Below are 21,487 nucleotides of genomic sequence, written 5' to 3'. Positions count from 1 at the left end.
TCCAGATTCACATTTGCTCTGTCATTGCGATTTACAACCTCAACAGCGACTATTAACAACCCAATGAGAGGGTGTTAACAACCCTAACAGTATCCGTTAACAACTTACTTTATAGAATTATATAACCTCCACATAAGAGTAAATTATAACCAAATAGTATAATACAACAACTTTAACACTAAAATGGGAAGCTTTTTATATCATTAAGAATTTTAACTAGATCCAATAGGATTATAGTAATATTTTAATGCGAAGATCCATTTACAACCTCAACAGCGACTATTAACGACCGAATGAGAGAGCATTAACAACCTAAGCAGTATCCGTTAACAACTTACTTTATAGAATCATATAACCTCCATACAAGCGTAAATTATAACCAAATAGTATAATACAACAACTTTAACACTAAAATGGGAAGCTTTTTGATATCATTAAAAATTTTAATTAAACCCAATAGGATTATAGCAACATTTTAATGCAAAGATCCATTTACAACCTCAATGGTGAGTATTAATAACCCAAAGAGAGCTGTTGACAATCTAGGCAGTATCTGTTAACAACTGACTTTATAGGATAATATAACCTCTAACAACTATATAAGATTAACTTTAAGACTATTTAGTTATAATTTAGTTAGTTATAGTTAGAAGTTATATTATCCGATAAAGTTAGTTGTTAACAGACACTGCTAAGGTTGTTAATAGTTCTCTTTAGATTATTAATACTTACTGTTGAGGTTATAAATGGATTTTCGCATTAAAATGTTGCCATAATCCTATTGGGTGTAGTTAAAATTCTTAATGATATCAAAAAGCTTCCCATTTTAGTGTTAAAGTTGTTGTATTATACTATTTGGTTATAATTTACTCTTACGCGGAGGTTATATAATTCTATAAAGTAAGTTGTTAACGGATACTGCTTAGGTTGTTAATGCCCTCTCATTCAGTTGTTAATAGTCGCTGTTGAGGTTGTAAATGGATCTTCGCATTAAAATATTACTATAATCTTATTGGATCTAGTTAAAATTCTTAATGATATAAAAAAGCTTCCCATTTTAGTGTTAAAGTTGTTGTATTATACTATTTAGTTATAATTTACTCTTATGTGGAGGTTATATAATTCTATAAAGTAAGTTGTTAACGGATACTGTTAGGGTTGTTAACGCTCTCTCATTGGGTTGTTAATAGTCGCTGCTGAGGTTGTAAATCGCAATGACAGAGCAAATGTGAATCTGGAATATGAGGGGTAGTAATGTCATTTTACAAATCGAAAATATTACTCTGAGGTCCCTTAGGACCTGTCAGTGATTTTGACATTTCGTGGGACCTAAGAGTAATAAATTGCCTTCTGTGGGACCTGTACGTAATTTTCCCATTATAATAAGCCTGGCTAAGTCTGAAACCTTTTTTAAAAGTTTATTTATTTAATAGGCCTGAAAAACTATAAGTAGCCTTTTAAGCCTACATATTAAAATTGTAGGCTTTAAAGGGGTTTTGAGCTTATTTAAAGCTTACAAATTATTTGAAGATTTTTATCAACTTTAGCAATGAGCAAACTTGCAGTGGTGTAAAAAGAAACAGATGTAGACCCTTTTTTCCAGTAAAAGTAGAGCACAGACAAATCTTTAAAAATAAAAGAAAGAGAATGAACAAGAATATAGATATTGTCATAAACTTGCTTTAGCAACATCGTCTATGAGATAAAAAAAATCCCACAAAGCCCTGGCATATTCTTCCAAAAAATAATACCATATGGAGCGCCCAGTAGACGTTCAGTAACGGGGAAAATAATCTCAGCTAAAATGTTGAGGACGCTTCATATCTATGTTGCGGAGGTAATTTAAAAGAATTTAGTCTCTTTCCTATACTTCAAAGTTTCAGCAGAGAAAAGAGAACACCAGAGCAGATAAGGGACTGGAACAAAAGTTGAAATTTGAGGAGCTTTGAGCCATCTAGTTTTAAAGTTAGAAAATAAAATTGCCTCCAATAAAAAAATATTTATGTCCAACAAAAAAAAAAACAGAGTTTCCAACTCAAATGTGGGCTGGAAGTAGCCCAATCTCGCCTTATTGTTTCAACGAGCCTTTTGAACTTTCATTGTTTTTGTTTTTGGGCCTGATGAACTTTCATTGCTTGAGGCTAGCACACTTTTTCTAGTAGGCTATGCATGCCAGCCCAACAAGCTGGGCCCATGCTCCCAACTACCTTTCCTTCATTCATCATAGTGGCCCTATGTTAAAAATTCTTTTTTATAATGTAAAAAATTGAATTAATAATGATATTGACTCCTTCAGATTCAATTTTTAGTTCAAAATTAGTAGCGTATTGGTTTGAAAAGCTCAAAATGATGATCATGGGTTCCCTCAAATGATAATCATTCTCAAAATACAAATTTCTCTTTTGTCATTGTTTGATGTATCCAAAGATTAATGAGAGAAATGAGAATGAAGAAGAGGAGGATTCATGGCCAGCAGGTTGATGGGCAAAATAAAAACTTGCATTAATTTCTTTTTAGAAAACTTGGAATTTAAATTACCCATGACGTTACTATGTCGAATATTATTAAAATTTTAAATTATTTATAAAAACATCACCGTTCTTCCTTCTATGTCAGTTTTAGATTTATAGTATTTATGTTTTGTGTACTAATAATCCACGGAACTTCTGTAAAACATTAGCGAATTTTGAAAATCATATTATCCATGTTTTTTTATCATAAAATAATTTTTTTAAAAATTACCAAATAAGGATTATCAAAATATAATTGAGAAAACTGTCAGTATAATCAAGTAAGTCATGTATGAAGAGGCCCATTTTGAAGCCTGTTAGACCTTAAAGCATACAATTATGACCCAAAAAGAATATACTTCACGTGCATGGAAATCTTCAACTGCCTTGTTCACTTCTAAAACCTTAGGTTTTGTTTGGTACGAAGTATTAAAAATAAGATATAGAGACTAAGATGACAATTGAAAAAATTATTAAAAAAGCTTTTAACATGAGTAATTGCTTATTACATAGGATTAGACAAACCTATAGAAGTATGATTAAGGAATACCACTTCCCCCTATGGTATTCCTCAATCCCATATATATGGGTTTGTCTAATCTCATGTAACGAGCAATCTCTGATAGTAGATACTATTTTCTCAATCTCAATCACAATTCTTATCCCTTATTTTTAATACTTCGTACCAAATGATATCTTAACATTGACTAATAGGGATTGGGTTTAGTATATTTGAATTCTCATTGAGAGAAATACTCATATTTAGTGACAAAAGTATTTCAAACAAGATTATCTTCAATAAAAAGATATATGTACGTAGGGAAAAGAAACTTACTGTTGATGCCTACAGCAAAAATGGAATTGTGTGGGCATTTAGTATGAACTTCATTCTTTAAGCCCTCTTCTTCCAGAGTAGTCCTGTCTGAGCAATATGAGATATCTATTTCTGTGTTCTTTGTTTTAAGAGACATTTAAATCTCACATAGAATATGAGAAGAGCTTTTATCACAATATATATTGAGTACTTTAATATGCTTAGGAATACTCCAAATTCAGTGATTCTTCGGATCCCTCTTTTAATACTAGTTTTTTTGTTGGGTAATGACACAACAGAAATTATTTAAAGACGACTCTACTTTTTGCTTTAAGAAAAAAAATAAGGTAAGAGTTACATGTCACTTTCAACATGTTTTATACATACTAAAAAAAACTTTTAATTTCATTAACTCTATCTTAAAATTCAGCAACTTTTTAACTTTATCTCTATTTAATATGTAATATACCTCATGAAAATAAAGTTAACATATTAATAAATGAAAGATAAAATTATAGATTTATATGAAAAAATTTCTGCTTTTACCCTATAAATAGAACCAAAAAATTATTCTCTCTCTATCATTTAAATAGGACCAAAGAAATACAAGTGAACCAAAACCACGTAGTAACTAAAGAATTAATTTTCTCAAAATGATTGGGATCATAGAGGACGATCGGATTTGTTAGGAAGAGATGCTACAAGATTCATATGTAACAAATACTTGTTTGATTTTTGGAAAAGAATCATTTTTATTATTGATGAAAATCTAATACATTTAAGTGATAAAAGTCTCTATACTCATTTCAGTCCTACATATAAACTATAAATAAGCAAATTATGTAAATTAAAAATTGATGGAGTAGAGTTGATTAAAACCATAAATGTGTAGAAAAACATATAATTTTCTGTCCAAATATACCTTTATCTATGGAGAGAATACACGAGTGAGAAATAATGAGTGGGAAAAGAAACGAGAGAGACATACAGTTAATTAGAGTAAAAAATATTAAATGATAAGAGTGTAACTTAATTGTAAAAAGGACCAGACTTATTTTTTAAAAAAACCGTAACTTATAAAAATAGTGGGAAGGAGTAATTCTTATATGACATTTTAATTTGGGAAAAGATATTCAAGTGTGCTTCTCTTAATGTATTGAAGAAAAGTGTACTTCTCTAAATTGTAACCGATTCCACTTAAATTCTATATGGCTTATTTAAAAAGGAAAAAAGAAAAGAATTTTTTTTTTCTTTGTTTTTTATGAAGGGTAAGACCTAATTTTGCCTCAAAAATTTTTCATGGGTATCTAGATTTTTTTTTTGAATTAATATTGTCCCAAAAGTAGTAAAACAACAAAACTGTTCCTTCAAAAACTAATATTAATTATTAAAAAAGTAACATTTATCGTTAACATTTTCAACTGCTTCAAGATAATATTGCTCTTTTTTTCAATGCTCCTGGGTAACTATTAATCCAAACAAAATTTTCACCCACAGAAACCTTAACCCTTTCATTAACAACGCCCTTTTAAGGCTGAGCTCCCCACTGTCCGTAGGGCCAAATATTTTCCCTCTCCTCTCTTCAAATATTTTCAATTTGAAGGAGAAAGAAAAGTGAGAGAATCTCCTCTTTCATAGTATCGGTCGAGTAGTCAAAACTCATCTCAAGACTTTGGTATTATATTTTATTATGTTGTAGAGTTTCTATGTTGTTTAACCGAAAGACATGTGCACCTCTCAAACCCTAATCTCGTGAGCATTGGATTCTTTGCCTTTTCACTATTGATTGCCATAATTTTGTGTAATTCACCCTCAACAAAGTCCAAAAAACTTCGAAAACATATATATATATATATATATATCCAAGGGATACAACTTTTCTTAAAATGCAATATATATTCGACGAATGCAATTTTTCTTTAATTGTGTGTCAACATTTGTAAATAGCCAGACATGTTGCATGTAGTAAAAGAAGAATTGTATCCGTTTAAAGATCTGACTCCTTGACTATTTCTGGATGATAAATTTTGAAATTATAGATTTTTTTGAGTAATTTTCTCTTTAAATTATTGTTTAGCTAATTATAAGGAAGGATGAGTCTAATTTTTTTAATTATTATAGTTTAAAGAATGTTCTCCACCTGAAACTATGCCACATGGGATTTTACAAATGTCAGGAAGATTGAGACGAGTTTAGAAAATTGAAAATATGATGACACACCTCCCAAAATTAGTAAAGACAGCAACACAATTGGGTGCTTTGAGTCATTCAATAAATACAATATTATTTGTTTTTAGTGTTTCAATAAATTATGTAATCAACAAAACATTAACAAAGCAGATACCTGCAATTTAAAAAAAAAAATGGTTGACACCGCTCAAACCATTCCTCCCTCCATTTCTTATTATAAGAGACATTTGATGCTTATGGCATGTTCCTATATATTAGAGACACTTAAAAGTTGTCTCTATTTTTTTGTGTTGATTTTCTATTTTACTCATATTTATTGTCTCCAACTTACACTCTTTCTCCTTCCCACTTCTCTTTCTTTGAATAATTTACCATTGTTCTCTCTCATGCTCTCTTTCCTTATTAATGAGGGCTTTTTTGGGAAAAAAATTACATATTTTACACATTGATTGTTCTTAACTAATTTTAACTGTTTTTTTTTATCAACGTAATTCGGTTAATCGTCTCTTATAATAAGGAACGGAGGGAGTATTTTTTGAACACCCCCAGGGTGTTAGATGCAATGCCTCTGTGTGTGTATTATATGTAAGAAATTTTTTTTAATATAAATAAATGGGTTTTTAACTAAATTATATTATTCTCTTTTTACATGCATAATCGATTCGAAATATACACAAAAGGTATAATGTTTATATATATATATATATATATCAATTAAATTTATGACTTTCTATTGCAATTATGTAAGCTAATTACGTGTTTTTAAAAACTACAACTCATATATACCTCTAAACAAAAATTTAAAATAGTATAACTAATTGAGAAAGAAATAAATTAAAAGACTGCTGGTAAAAAAAAAAGAAATAAATTAAAAGACATATAAGAAGTAGTGAGAGGAAAGATGCCATTGAAATTGAAAGAGAAATAAACAAAAGAAAGGGAGAGGTGTTGGTAACATGATCAGCTTTGAAATCGAGGAAGGGCCACAAGCTACAGTAACACACAACGTCCTCATCCCTTCATTTCACTGTTCCTGATTTTAATTTTTGGCCAGATTCTGATTTTCATTATATATATACATATATATATAACTGTGTGTGTGAATGAATGCATGCATTTGTGTGTATGTGAGAGAGAAAAGACAGATACAAGTCAAAAAGAAAAAGGAGATAGCTCGTGAACTTCTGGCCTTGATGAATGTACAAACTAGATCTTATGCTTGTTTTTATTTTTATTTTCTTTTTGCATCAGATACACTCATAGAAATATAAATCAGATTAACTTGGTATGTTAATACTCCCTATCACCTAAGCTGCTGCGTTCTCAAAAAATGAAACGTGTGATCTTTTGATTTAGTCAAAACAACTATTACTAATTAATCCAAATGCTTGATGGTTAACTTGATCTCCAAACATGTATTGTTTGTAAATAATGCAATTTTCAAGAATTTATATATATGGATGATTATGTTTTAGAAAATAACTTTGAAATCTAACCCAAAAAAAAAAACTTTGATCAAGCTAGACAATATTAAATCATTTTGAAAATTGAGGATACATAGAGAAACACACTTATGTTGGAGATAGTAAATTAATGTTATTATTAAGATCCTGTGTTAAGTAGTTAAGATCATGTACGAATTAGTTAGTGACTCTAATTCATATGAAGAGTCTATTATCAAAGTATTATATGTGGTGTGTCTAAGTAGTTCAGGATACATAAATCATTTTTAGAAAGATTTATTATGTTCATTATCATTTGTTGAGTTGAAAAATGCAAGGTATTCCTCATATTCTTATCAGCTTCACTCATATATATAGGTGTGAATTTTGAATATTCTTGAAATTGTTAAGACAAAAACAAAAACTTCTTTGGCATTTTCTACCTCCGATCCTAATTATAAGAGCCGGTTAACTAATTTGAAGAGATTAAGAAAGTAAGTTGAACTAGTTATTTGTCCTAAATAAGTGTTGTCTTTCCTAAAATATCCTTACTAATCAAATGTATTGCTTAGAACTATCATTGTTATAAGGGCTATTTTGAAAAAAATATATAAATATGAGAGATAAAATGGATTGGGATCTTATATTTAGGACTAAAATAAAAATCAAACAAAATCTTATATTAAGGATCGGAGGTAATATATATTTTCCATCAATTCCACATTTTCATGTTTGCTTCCCAGTTGATGAAGTGGCTTTGTGGAAGCAAGTGGTTACTATATTGAAGTGAAGGGAATTTTTGTACATACTCTTCCTCATTGGAAAAAAGAAAAACAAAACAAAGCATGTGTATAATTTTTCAGATTGAAAAAAAACCCATCCAGTGCATTGGTAACAATTGGCTTGGAAAGATTGGGGATGTGACCCTTTCTTATCACCTCAAGTCGGCAATATCCAAAAATCTAAATTGTGATTCGTAATGATAATGTCTTTTCCTGCAATGCTCATCCTCATGTGATTTAGTAGCACGAAAACTTAGGATTCTATTTATTAATCCCAAGTCATTAGTACTTGTTCCTTCTAAAAAAAGGTTAAATTATATATTCAATATCCTGAGATATTTATGTCAAATATATTTATTATCTAAAATATTTTATAATACATTCAGTGTTCTAAGATATTTTTTGTCTGTATTTTTTTTAATGAATGATAGTGAATTCAATCTCATATGTCACACGCGATGATTTTTACTTTGTTTAGTCGTCATTATAGGACATCACCATTTCAGCGTTATTAAATTTGTTTGGAAATAAAATAAATTTTTAGATGCCTAGTGGTGTATACAGAGAAGGTCTCGTAGCCAATACTAAAAACCTTTTGAGAAGTCTACAATAAGGGCGAATTAGTTACTGCTACTGAAAGTAGATAACTTTGATCTCAACGAAAAATAAATAAATTTTTAGATTTATTTATACTTAAAATCATGAATCACATCTTGAAAAATGAGAAAAAAATTATATAAGTTTTGAATCGGAGCATTCTTAGCAAAATATAAGAAAGAATTCTAAAAAAATACCTCTCAAATTCAAAATTTTAAATCAAGAATGATAACAAAAATGTGTTCATTTGCTTTTCAAATATTATTAATTGTTATTAAAGTATAGTAAATAAGACTAATTTAGAATTTTGAAATTCAAAGGTATTTTTTTATATTCTCCTAAAATATAATTAATGTCTTCTTTAATAACTTATAACAAGGATCACTTGTTTCTTTCTAAAATTGCCTTAACTGAGGAATCATGATAGCATATTTCAAGATTGTGGTAGGCTTGGCAGTTGGCATTAGTGCAAATTTTTCTAAATATTTGGCATATTTCCTTGTGTATTTATAAAAAAAAGGAAAATAGATCATGTATGATAAAAAAAATAAGACACATTATTTATAATTGATGAATAATAATAAATATTATTTATATTGTCTGAAAATGTTCCACGTCGACAACATTGATTTGTTAGTCATTAATTAATCATTGTAAGAAAATGTTCTGACCCGACTTTTTCCTTCTTCTTTTTTTGATATGATATATACTTAACTGAATCATCATCAATATTTAAAGAGAAAATTAATTCTTTCTTATAATTTTATTTGATTCTCAATTAAATTCATTGCTTCTTCTTTTTATTGGTTCTTACAATTTTTTTAGTTGATGCACAAGTTTTTATTATGGGCATTAGTTTTTATGTTCATAATTTATCAGTGTATAAAAATATCTTTGTTTTTTTATAGAATAAGAAACACAGTGTTAATAGTTAACGACGACGTGGCTCGAATAAGAAAAATAGATTTGACATTAATTATTATATATAAATGTCAGAAGATAATTATTAGCATAATTTGTATTTTTATGTCAATAATAAATAGTGAAAAAAAAATTAACGCTAGTGACGAGAAAAGTTCGGGAAAAAAATAGAAAGTGAGTTTAGTTGTGCAAAAAAAAGTTGAACTGTGCATCACCCAAAAAAAAATTGATTGCACATAAAAAAAAATTAAATTGCACGCAAAAAATGTTAAGCAGCAAGTAATAATAGAAAGTGAGTTGCATGAAGTTTTGGAGATTATTTGTCAATTAATTTCTCAATAAGGAATGAGAAACTAATCCTCGATTTTCCTAGAAAGAAACTACAGAGATATGATTAAAATTAGGAAAAATCTAAAATAAATATCTCTTAAATTTAAAATCTTAAATAAGGAATTATTACAAAATATATTGTTATCTTTTTTAAGTGTATTCAATTGCTATTAATGTGTAATAAATAAGACTGATTTAAAATTTTAAAATTTAAGGGGTATTTTCTTTCAAATTTTTTAGTAAAAATTAGAAATAAATATTAAGAAAAATGACCCAAAAAAAGATGCAGAAAATTACTAAATTCTAAATCAAATTTGGTTACAGTATTTTATGTGGTATGGACAGTACTGAATTTGTAAATAACAACAAATTTTTGTTAATATTTTTTATTTGATATTTAGTAATTTTTAATTTTTTAATTATTTTCTCTAAATATTAATAGTAAATAAGATATCACGGGAAAAAAAAAAACAAGAAAGAAAGTCTAGACTTTTTTTTATAGCAAATAAGTATAAATAAAATAGGTTGGGGGGGTGATGTAGAGAGAAAGGGTACTACTATTAGAGATACGATAGGCTGTAAAATAGTTGGTTGGGTTACAAATGATGCGGTCGCTTTCCAGGGGAATGCCAACTTTCTGACGTCTGTGAACAAAATTAAATGATTTACGATTTGACCTTCTCCATTACTGATTTGACGCAACAAGACTTTCCTTTTATTTTTCTTTTTCTTTTTTTCTCCTCATATTAATATTAATATTATTATTATTATTTTCTCAAAAGGCTTTTCCAAAAGACTCTGATGCTACATCAATCAGTCATTGTGCATGTCACAACTATTTTTAATTTCTACGAAAAGGCATAAAAAAACAATTTTAATTTATAATTTTTAACCATTCAAAAAGTAAGTGACAACACATTTTTATAATAATTTTTAATTTATAATTTTAAAATTCAACAGTCATTTTATTATTATTATTTTAATAAAAAACACTATTTATTTTTTAAATATATTTGTATGTTAAATTGAATTATGAAATTTGCTAAAAATAAATAGTACAATACAAAATTTATGATCCAAAACATACATAAGGATTTGGATTCATTTTAAGTGGATACAACTCTTCTTCATCATGTAGTATCATATTTTTAGGTATGTACAAATATTTTTTATTTTATATACAATTAAAAATAAGTGGCATGCACCTGAAAAAGAAATATATATATATATATATTGAAAATAAGTTGTATATGGATCCTCACACAAATTTTAAATGTTTTCGGGAAATTTTTCAAAAATTTTCTCGATTAAATTTCATTAAATAAATACCATTTATTCATTTATTGTTGAATAATTATTACTGAATAAAATTTAATGATTAAAGAGTTCAAATAATTTCAGAGCTGGGCCTATATCAGTCTTTTGTCAGTAATTTTATTGAAGAAGTAGCCAATATCGTTTGATTATTTCTATTTTTGTGTCATTCTTGGCCTAAGCAAAGTATACAAATGAAGATTAAGATCATTCTGGTTAAATTAAAATTTTTGTAAATTATGAATACTCAAGGGTTCATGCTTGGAAAAATCACAAAAAAGACTGTAAAATTAGAAAAATTTAGGATCCATAATAATATTAGCATGGGTTTTGACAACAATTTTTATAAACTAGTCCCTAAGTGTAATTTTTTTAATTTCACAGTCTTTTTTTGCGGTTTTCCCTTAATGCTTTGAATGATAGAAATAAAATAAAAACTAAGTGAATTTATAAAAATAAATATTCTTTCCTTTTATTTTAAACAAGTTCAAAATTATTTCAAAGTATAGCTATTGTTCCATTTTATAATCAGCATTATTTTTTTGTATATAATAGATCGCCAAACCTAATAAAAAATTTTGTTCTTAAAAAATAATTATAGTTTCCAAGTAATCGAAGAAATAGTAATTTTTTCAGTGCTTCGAGGGAATAATTGATATTTATAATTTATAAATATAATATATATTGAAATAGCTCAGGGAAATGAACATAACAACCGGGGAAGCAGCCGGCACATGAAAACCGGGTTCAAGCGGACATGCGGAAGATATTTTTACCATTTGAACACAGTACCGTGGGGTGATTTTATGATTTAGTGTTGATTAAAAAAATCATAACTATGATATTATTTCTGATCCTTAATATAAAAATTTGTTTAATTTTTATTTTCATCATAAATATAAAGTATCAATCTATTTTGATTATCATATTTATCTATCTTTTTTCAATATAGTCCTGACAATAATGGTAGTGATAGTCAATACACCTGATTAGTAAAGATATTTTAAAAAGACAACACCTATTTATTATAAATAACTAATTTAACTAGTTTTTTTAATTTATTCAAATTAATCAACTAACTCTTATATTACAGATTGGATGTAGTATAAAAAAGGAGAAATCAGATATTTTATGAAGACTCAATCAAAACTCAATTCATAAAATTTGACTTGAGAAAACTCAGATTTATAGTTTTAATCCTTTAACGCACAACCCATTCGTATTATACTCCTCCGGTCCTTAATATAAGACCCATTTAACTAATTTGATTAAATTAAGGAAGTTAGGTAAGTTAGTTAATTATAAGAAAAGTGATACATTTTTCCTAAAACACCATAATCATCTTTCTTAATACCTCCTATTCCTCTTCTACTTGACTATGGTTGAAAGGGTATCCATAGGGGTAATTTAGAGAAAATTGATAAATATGAGAAATGGATCTTATATTTAGGACCAAAACCAACTCAAGAATTAGGTCTTATATTAAGGACCGGAGGAGTATATAATATAAAACTAATCAAATTATGTGTGTGGGTTAGTTAAAATTAATTAAAGGTAATAAATGTGTAAAAAAAATATTTTTGTTAATATAAGATTTACAAACTAGATTTTATATCAAGAACTAAAAGTAATATATTTATTTTTTCAAATGACCATTTAATTATAGTGGGTGAGTGAGAGAGAATAAGTGGGACTGTGGGAGAAAATGAAATATAAATCTCAATCAAGTTATAATAATTAATGTAGATACATGTAATCAATGAAAGATAAACATAAAAAAATCAATTAAATTTTTACTCATGTGCAAAGTGTAACTTAAAAAAAATATAAATATAAATTAATATCTGTGATCTTGATGTTATTTTTCATATGTATATGACACTCTAATTTTATTTACGGTGAATTCAGTGCCCTCGCAGGTGTTTTTACTAATCAACGCATTTGTTACCTTCTCTTGATGGTGCATATGATCACGTGCATCAGATCAAAAGTGACAATTAACCCATTGGATCATGATAATGCCTCAAACATTTCTAATTGTACGGATGATTGAGCGAATTGACTGATAAAAAAGGAAAAAAAAACTCATTCAGTCTTAAATATAAAACTCATTTTATAAGGCAATTTACACTACAAAATAGATTTTACATTTAGGATCGGAGGAGTACAGTGGTTCGATTAAAAATTAAATGAAATTATAAATATGAGATAAATTTTTTTACAGAAAGCTTGATTAAAATTAGGTAAAATTCCAAGGATATGATAAAAAATTAAAAAAATTACAAAAATCTAATTGCAAGTTAGGTGAAGTTATAAATACGCACAAATAAATCAATTTTGTTTTCATGAAGGATATGTTGAGGAAGGAGAGACCATCTATCAAACCAGAAAGAAGAAGCATTGCCCTTCCCAATTCTCAAGCCACCGTTTTTCATAAACTTGAATCCCACACTTTACAAATACTTTTCCATGTCTCAGACGAATAAGGGCTCGCCAAAACTTGGACGCATATGACGCATTTTTGCTCAGTTAAAGCAGTCATGCGCTGTGCAAGGTCAAAAAGGAATATTCCGGTCATAAATATAAAATCTTTTTTATAGTATAGTCATAAATATAAGATTTTTATAAAAAGGGTTTTATATTTAGGACGGAAAAAATACACATACATACTCATGTAGTCCTATTTACAGAATAAAGAGAGAATGAATTTTTTTATCCTATTTATAATATAGAAAGAGAAAATTTTTATATAAATATATAATTTTACTTTTTATATATTATTATGTTGACTTCATTTTAAAAAGTTATCGAATATTAAGATAAAGTTAACAAATTTTAAAATTTTTCTTAATTTATATGGATATGTTAAAAATAAGTTATAAATATAATTACAGAAGTGCGTATGTATATAGACACACACATTTGTTCATGCTTATTCCTGAGCTTAAAATATATCTTGAATTAAATTATTTATCATTCTTCACAAAAGAAACAACAATTATTAATCTTGTTCTCGTTGATCAAAGCATTTGTATGCCCATATTTTTATATAAACGAGGTAGATGTTTTATACCTGACAATGCATTTGTTTAACTCTATATATACCTTGGCATCTGTCTGTAGCAAAATTATTGTTTAATAAATATATAGATACACACACATATATATAAAGAAAAATTATGTCTAATTTTTCAATATATTCTCTTATAATACGTTTAATTAAAATGTGCCAAGTTTATAGTTTTTACATGCACGTCTTTAGTTAAAAGCATATAGTTAATTTATCTTCTAAATAACTATTCATATTTTAATGATTTTTAAATTAACAATTTTTTTTTTATATTTTTACGAAAATTTGTTGAGAAGCAAACACCAGTTTTCCTTAAGCGAATAATCAATTTGATCAGCTTTAAAATTTAACTCAACAAAAACAAAATTGTTAAACATTCACATTTGTATGTTTAATTCTTCTATCTTTTTTACTGGCAAAATTAGCCGGGAAGGGAATCATCCCATCTATGTTTGTGACTGCTAATGACTGGTATGGCGTCTTGAAATGAAAGCTTCTTTTTAAATGAGATTGTGGGGTGTTTGAAAACCATAAAAGTGACTTTAAAAAATATTTTTTTTATAAATCAAAATAAATCCCTCTACGTATTTATTTTGTATGTCGTAAAATTATTTTTAAAATTATAATTTTATTTCTATCTAAACACTTCCTATATGTATGGTTAGCCGTTAGTGCTTACGAGTTTTCTTTAAGACAAAGAAAAGAAAGCAAGTGACTAATGGTATCCTGATATATTAATACGTAGTAAAAATTATCTGAAAGTTAGGGAATTTGAATTTAAAAATAAGAAAAATTATGGAGAACTTGATTATTTCAGCCATAACTATCATGAAAATTCAGTTATTACAACTAATGAAACTCGACACAATAACCGATAGATAGCTAAGTTTTTTAAACATAATATTCTGTGTAAACTGCGTGCAGAAAAAGCTTTATTGAGATAAAACCTATTTTAATAATCTTTATGTTTTAGGGAGATTAGCCCACAGTTAACATTTTTTGGAACTTCATTCAAAATAAACTTTTAAACAAATTCATGTAAATTAAGATAAAATTCTCTTAATATATTTATTTCATATTTCATAAATCACATTTAAAAAATTACTTATAAATTAATCTAAACAAACCCTTAGTTTGTAGCAAAAAAATTAAAGTTGCTACCAAACAAATAAGTAAAAATGAGATTTAGAAAAACAAAAATGGGAATAATGGCATGGAACAATGGAGAGAAGAGAGAGAAATGTGTAAGGAGCAAGAAAGGATATACATTTGGTCAAATGAGAGGGTGGACGACCTTAATAAATGAAGGTGTCATAGTGGAGAGTGCTCAGATAAGAGAGAGGAAAAAAAATGAAGTTTTCAGAGACAGTACACATTGGTGGGCTGTCTTCCCGCCATTAAAACTCCTCTCTCTCTCTCTCCTCTAACATTTCATTTTCATTTTTCTTATTATTCCCGGCTTTTCTCTCCCATTTTCTTTCTGGGTTTTCCATTTCCTCTCTCTCTAGAAACGACAACAATTCTGGAAGCTCCTCTTCTATAAATAGGACTCTCAGGCCCTTTTCGCTTAGCCACTAGGGTTTTCAGTTTTCACACCTCCCTCACACTAGAATCATCAAAATCAAAATTTGCTCCCAAAAGGAAAAACAAAAAGGGAAAATTATTGGCCATCTCTATCTGGTCCTTCACTCCTGCTTGCAAGCAAAGCAAAGAGAGAGACCGCTCCCAATTCATAAATATCCTCACCAGAGAGAGGAGAGAGAAGAGAGAAAGAGGTTTGGGCAAAAGAATTAGAGCCAGGGGATCAATAATTCTTGTGCGAATTGAAGACTTATAGGAGTGATCATCATCAGCAGCAGCAGAAGAAGAAGACGAAGAAGACGAAGGGGGAATTTGGAAGAAGGAGACAATGATGAATGAGAGTGGTGTGAAGCCTGCATGGCTAGAGTCGCTCATGGCGGAGACATTCTTTGGTGCGTGTGGGGTCCACCAGAATCGCAGGAAGAACGAGAAGAACGTCTTTTGCTTGCACTGTTGCCTTAGCATCTGCCCCCACTGCCTCCCTTCTCACCCCTCCCACCCTCTTCTCCAGGTACTTCTTTCTCTCTCTTTCTTCATCAATTCTTCAACCTCCTCTTCAGTTTTTCCCCCTTAATTCCTCTCTCCCAATCTTGATTCTCTGTTTTCTGCTGCTTAATTTCCCCTAATTCTTCGCTGGTAAGTGAGAATTCCTTGATTTTCCCCTTCTGTTTCGCACCCGCATGTGGTTCTATCTTGGAAAATTTCCCAGTATTTGTGTTTCTGTGTTCACTTTCTGGCTTACGATTCTTTGATTTTCATCATCATCCTGTGTTTTCTGTCTGTGCTGGGAGGTTTTAATTCAGAGGCAGCCTTGTGTGTCACTGGATCTCTGTTGCCTCCTTTGATTGTACCTCGCATGCAATTAACCGTCACTGATTATGAGTTAGCTTCTGCTTTAATTTTGCATCCTTCTGGTTTCTCTTTGAACACTGAAGATGAAGATATGGTTCAATAATTAAGCTTCTCAGTGATGAAATTCAGCTGGGAAAGAACTGGGAAAAGTCATGTACAGTACCTAGTAGCAAATTCTTTGGCTCAAGATTCTTGCCCAGAAAGAAAAGATCAAATTTGTGTGTGCAGTCCAGGACGAATTAAATTAGTAATTGTTTCTGCTAGATTCTCTTTCTATGGTTTTAGGATTTGGGATTGGTCAGGGAATATTTCAAATTTGCTGGGTTTTGTTTTGTCTTTGTGGGGAGGGGGTTTCTACTAAAACTGAGAGGGGACTGAATTGATTATCGAAAAGAGAGAGTGGAGAGTAAATTTTAAGTGGGCAATAATGTCTCAATTAAAATGGTGTTTCCTGGGAAGGGTTCATGAAATGGTTGTTTGATTCCCACTTTTTGGTTTTTGGTTCGTTTCCCATTAATGGAAGATCTCTTTTTTATCCATTTCCACCTGCAAAGGTTTCTCAGCTGTTCCTTTCAGTGAAAGCGAAAGTTTGACCAATTTTTGTTCTTCCCCAATTCCTCTGTTTATTTATTTATTTATTACTATTCCCCATATTCCCTCATTTATTTCATCTCCAATTTCAGCCCCAAAATTTAAAAATTAAGGGTTATATTTCCCCTTTTGGTGAATGATTTGAGAGGATAAGTTTCAACAATTCGCTCCTTGAGCCCTGTTTTTAGCCTTTTTCTTTTTACAAGACGTGATATTTTATTTAATAAATATATGTCCACATCCGGTAAGAGTAGTGGGAAAGAGTAATAGTTGATGTGATATTAGAGTTTATTATAATTAATAAGGATAAAATTGAGAATCATTTGAATTTTATAACAAATTATATACTTTTAACTGTTTTTATTTATCTGTATGTGTGAATTATTTGAAAATGACTTACATCTAAAATTCAGAGAGAGTTGAAAGAAGTTTGAGATCATAATTTAATTTGATTTGATGTGACTGGTTTGTACTTTATGCCCTGAATAAGTTAATTGAATGTTTAATTTTAAACTTTCACAATATGTTCAAAAGGAATTTTGATTGTCTCCAACTATTGGCAGTATATTGCTAGTTGCTAAATATGAGTAAAATTAAATTAGTGACTATTTATAGAAAATGTAGCTTTATCAATTTATGTGAATATTGATATTGATAATTTGTGTGTTGTAATTTCATAGTATTCTTCATGCCACATAGAGGTGGATTGTAGTTCTCTTTCTACTCCTATACACTATTTTCTGCATAGTGCCTTCAATTATTTTCTTGTCTCATTCTGTTCAGTTTTTTTTTTTACTTATTTATTTTCATAAATTATTGGAGAAATTTGGTGCCTAGCTGTTTCAAGAGAAGGTAAGGGTTTCTATATGTGTGTGTGGACTTTTTTTAAAAAAAATGTTTTAGGAATTTATTGTTATTTTTAATGAGATTCTTACCCACTAATTATGCATTGAAAGATTTAAGCAAAAACTATTCACATTCATTAAAAAAAAAGCTATTCACATAAGTGCTTAATATTCAGAATTACAAATATTTACAAGTCTCAGTTTAAGAATTTAACCCTTAAAATCTTTCTAAATTTGGTGCTTGTGGACAATTTTTTTTTCAAGAATTAAATATAAATGTTGATATTGAATGAGAAAAAGCATGAATGTAAGGTACATATGATGCAAAATAGATTCTTTTGGCACAAATGTGGGGTCTATAGTGAGAGATTTGAATGAAGTTATTGTTCCTCAATTTCATCCTCTCTCTCTCTAATAATATAACTTCCTGTCTTTAAAGGATCTAAATTAGATTTCGTGTTTATCCTTTTTTTTTTTTTAACTATCTTTATGATCTCCATAGAATTTATTTATGTATTTATTTATTTTTGGTTTTGATGAAAGCATTTAACAGATTTTCTTAACTGTTGGTTCAAAGATATAATAATAATTTAAAATATAAAATAAAAATTTAATTATCAATTATTCAAATAAAATATCTGCAATCAGACAGAGATAACTGCCATGTATGCATCTCTTTTTATTCATGACTTCTCAATAATATAATTTATCATGAACAACATATTTGTGATGATAAATACGTGGAAATCATGGAGAGAAAAAATGAATGAGACTTAAATACTTGTACTAAAAAATAAGTGTAACATTAATTAAGCCTGCAACAGTTCACCTGCCCTATTACACTGCAATTATGTATGTGGAAGTAAACTACGAGGTTTTTGGAAAATTATTTATTAAAAACAAGAAAATTAAATTAGAGCTTTTTTTTGCAAACAATTGACCATCCAATTAGAGGGTGTATTACAGCTGGCGCTGAGTATTATTATTGATTTATTGTTTTTTTTAAAAAATTTTTGGTGACTGGTTGGGACAGGTGAGAAGGTATGTGTACCACGACGTCGTTCGACTGGGTGATCTGGAAAAGCTCATTGATTGTTCCAATATTCAGGTCAGCAAAATGCCCTTATTCTTCCGAAACAGTAAAACAATGAATAAGAGGAAATGATGCTGTTACCATTTTTGCACTTCTGTTTTTAAGAGGTCCCAGGGATCTTATTCACATAAAGGAGATTCTTTTCTTTTTGATTCGGGAAAACCAGTCAAAACGCCCTGTTTTTAAACTTTTTTATTAGAAAAATCCCTCAATTCGTTTTCATCATAAAATAATTTTGTACTTTTTCTAGGTTTCAAGTCTGTTTAATCAATAAAATTTAAATACATATAGGGATTTTGCGCATTATATTTTTTCTACCTTTTCCTTTGAAAGGGGAGTAGAAAGGGAGTGTTGATCATAATTTGTACACTGAAAAATAATTGTATTGCTGAGTTTCAATATTTTTGGATTTAAATAAATACTCAAAAAGTTGCTTCAAAACAGGCGTATACGATAAACGGAGCGAAGGTGATATTCTTGAAGCAAAGGCCACAGTCACGGCCATGCAAAGGCTCCGCCAACGCTTGCTGCACTTGCGATCGCATTCTTCAGGACCCTTTCCTCTACTGTTCTCTCTCTTGCAAGGTCTTTTTCTTACTCTCTAGTTTTTATTACTCTTCTGGTTCTATTTATAAATCATTTTCAACATATTTCACATAAAATAAAATAAAATCTTAAATTTTGTTAACTCTCATTTAAAAATCAATAACTTTTTAACTTTATTCCTATTTATTATATATTATATATTGTGTAAACAAAATTAATATAATAATACATAAAAGATAAAATTATACATCCATATGAAAAAAAATTTCTCTTAGTGTCTTTTAAATAGGAACAAAAAAAATGTATTCGCTTTCTATTCTATGAGTATAACAGCTGTTTGGAACCTTTCTTCTCTTCCAATCCTCTCTTTCTTCCTCTTTTTTTTTTTCAACTGTACATTAATATATTTCAACAGTTTAGATTTTAATTTTTTATAAATTATTCATAAAAAATTTTGAAAAACATTTAGTGCACTTGTAAACCATTAGAATTAAATTTTAATATAGCTTGTAATTTATTATTTATAATCTAATATTTTAATAACAGTTTTAAAAAAATTTAAATCTAAGCTGTTAAAATATTAATCTAATAGTTAAAAAGGAAGAGAATGAAAAAGGATGGAAAAAGAAAAAGAGAAGAGGTTCCGAGCGCGATCCCTTTATTTTGAGTCATTAATTAGGAGACAAATATGTGCATTTTCTGTTTAAATTTGGACAAAATCTGAAATTTGCTTTCTTAATTACTAGTTCCGAACATTGTGTTTATGTGTGCAGGTGGATCACATGGTGGAGGAAGGGCAGGACCTGTCGGGGATTTTGCATGGATTCCAGGAATCCGACTTCGCCTTCTCCCACTCCGCTTCCTCCGACCAGGATTCCCAAATTGCCCCTCCCTCCTCCTACGGCTCCTCCGGCAATTCCGTCATCTCACCTCTCCGCCTTCCCCGCCTCGTCCTCTCCCTCGGCGGCAGAAGGAAGGGCGCCCCTCAACGAGCCCCTCTCTCTTAGCTCACCCCACCGCCGGACCACTCCTAATAATTCATTTACATCAATAACTTAATTATGCCTCTTTAATTTACTTCACTGAGTCCTAATATATTCATCAATCATCCAATTTCAGGACGCAACGAAGATGTTATCAGTCAAATAAGCAGCTTATTGTTAAGTTTTTAGTTACTTGCGTTGTTATTATATTTGCCTCAACATGCATGCAAAAAAGCCAGAAAAAAAAAGTGATGTATAATATGTGAATTTTTTCTTGGTTTTTTTGGGGGGGTTTTTAAAGTTCTCTGGTGGTTTCAGTTAGTGGTATGGTATGCAGGGAATTTCCATCTTCATCCTATGTCGTAGGTGGATCTCAGGGTGTTCTGGAAATCCGCCAGTTTTGTGTCTGGTGATGTAATGGAAATTTGAAGTTTATGTAATGTTTATTAAGCTAATATATATATTTATTATAGCTTTGTATGAAGTTATTATGACTTTTTTCACCACCTGATTCTTCTGTTTAATCTTTTATTCATCTTTTTTCAGACGGGAGTGACTTCTTGATTTTTGTTTTCATTGTGGAACGTAATGGTTCTTGTGAAAAAAACAAAAAAGGAAATAAGAGAGATGAAAATAAATAGATCCCCAAAATCAAATTATTATTATCCCTGACCATTTAGTATGGAGTTTTGCATGTAAATTGTTTCAGGCGTAATGCAACGCTATAACTTGATATCCGCTTTTAAAGTGAAAATAAGTCGTGTGCCTGTTACATTTAATTTGCAGCAAGATCAGTTTTAATTGCGTTCAACATGAAACTGAACATGCAATGATTTTGTAGTATAGTGGCATGAAATCATATTTTGTAAATGGAAGGTTTTGGATTTGATTATACTTGTAAGTTCAGTTGTTCATATCTGTCTGTCTAAGGGTATATTTGAATTCTCTAAAAATCACGCAAGTACAGATAAAATTCTTTTCATATACTTATTTCGTATACATGTGAAATTGAACATGCTTAAACTA

General features: G+C 29.2%; 1 protein-coding gene across 1 annotated transcript; it reads left to right on the top strand.

Annotated features, from left to right (window-relative positions):
* The first annotated feature begins 15,879 nt into the window (after positions 1 to 15,879).
* Positions 15,880 to 20,485, top strand: LOC114717610 (uncharacterized). Its single transcript, XM_028902820.1, has 4 exons — positions 15,880 to 16,062; positions 18,873 to 18,947; positions 19,377 to 19,517; positions 20,252 to 20,485. Exons 1-4 carry the CDS (start codon positions 15,880 to 15,882, stop codon positions 20,483 to 20,485), a joined length of 633 nt encoding a protein of 210 aa, XP_028758653.1.
* The last annotated feature ends 1,002 nt before the right edge of the window (positions 20,486 to 21,487 follow it).

Source organism: Neltuma alba, unplaced genomic scaffold (assembly GCF_004799145.2).
Source record: "Neltuma alba isolate B1F8T4 unplaced genomic scaffold, ASM479914v2 tig00011756_pilon, whole genome shotgun sequence".
Lineage (NCBI taxonomy): Eukaryota > Viridiplantae > Streptophyta > Magnoliopsida > Fabales > Fabaceae > Neltuma > Neltuma alba.
This window is presented reverse-complemented; position numbering and strand designations above follow the sequence as displayed.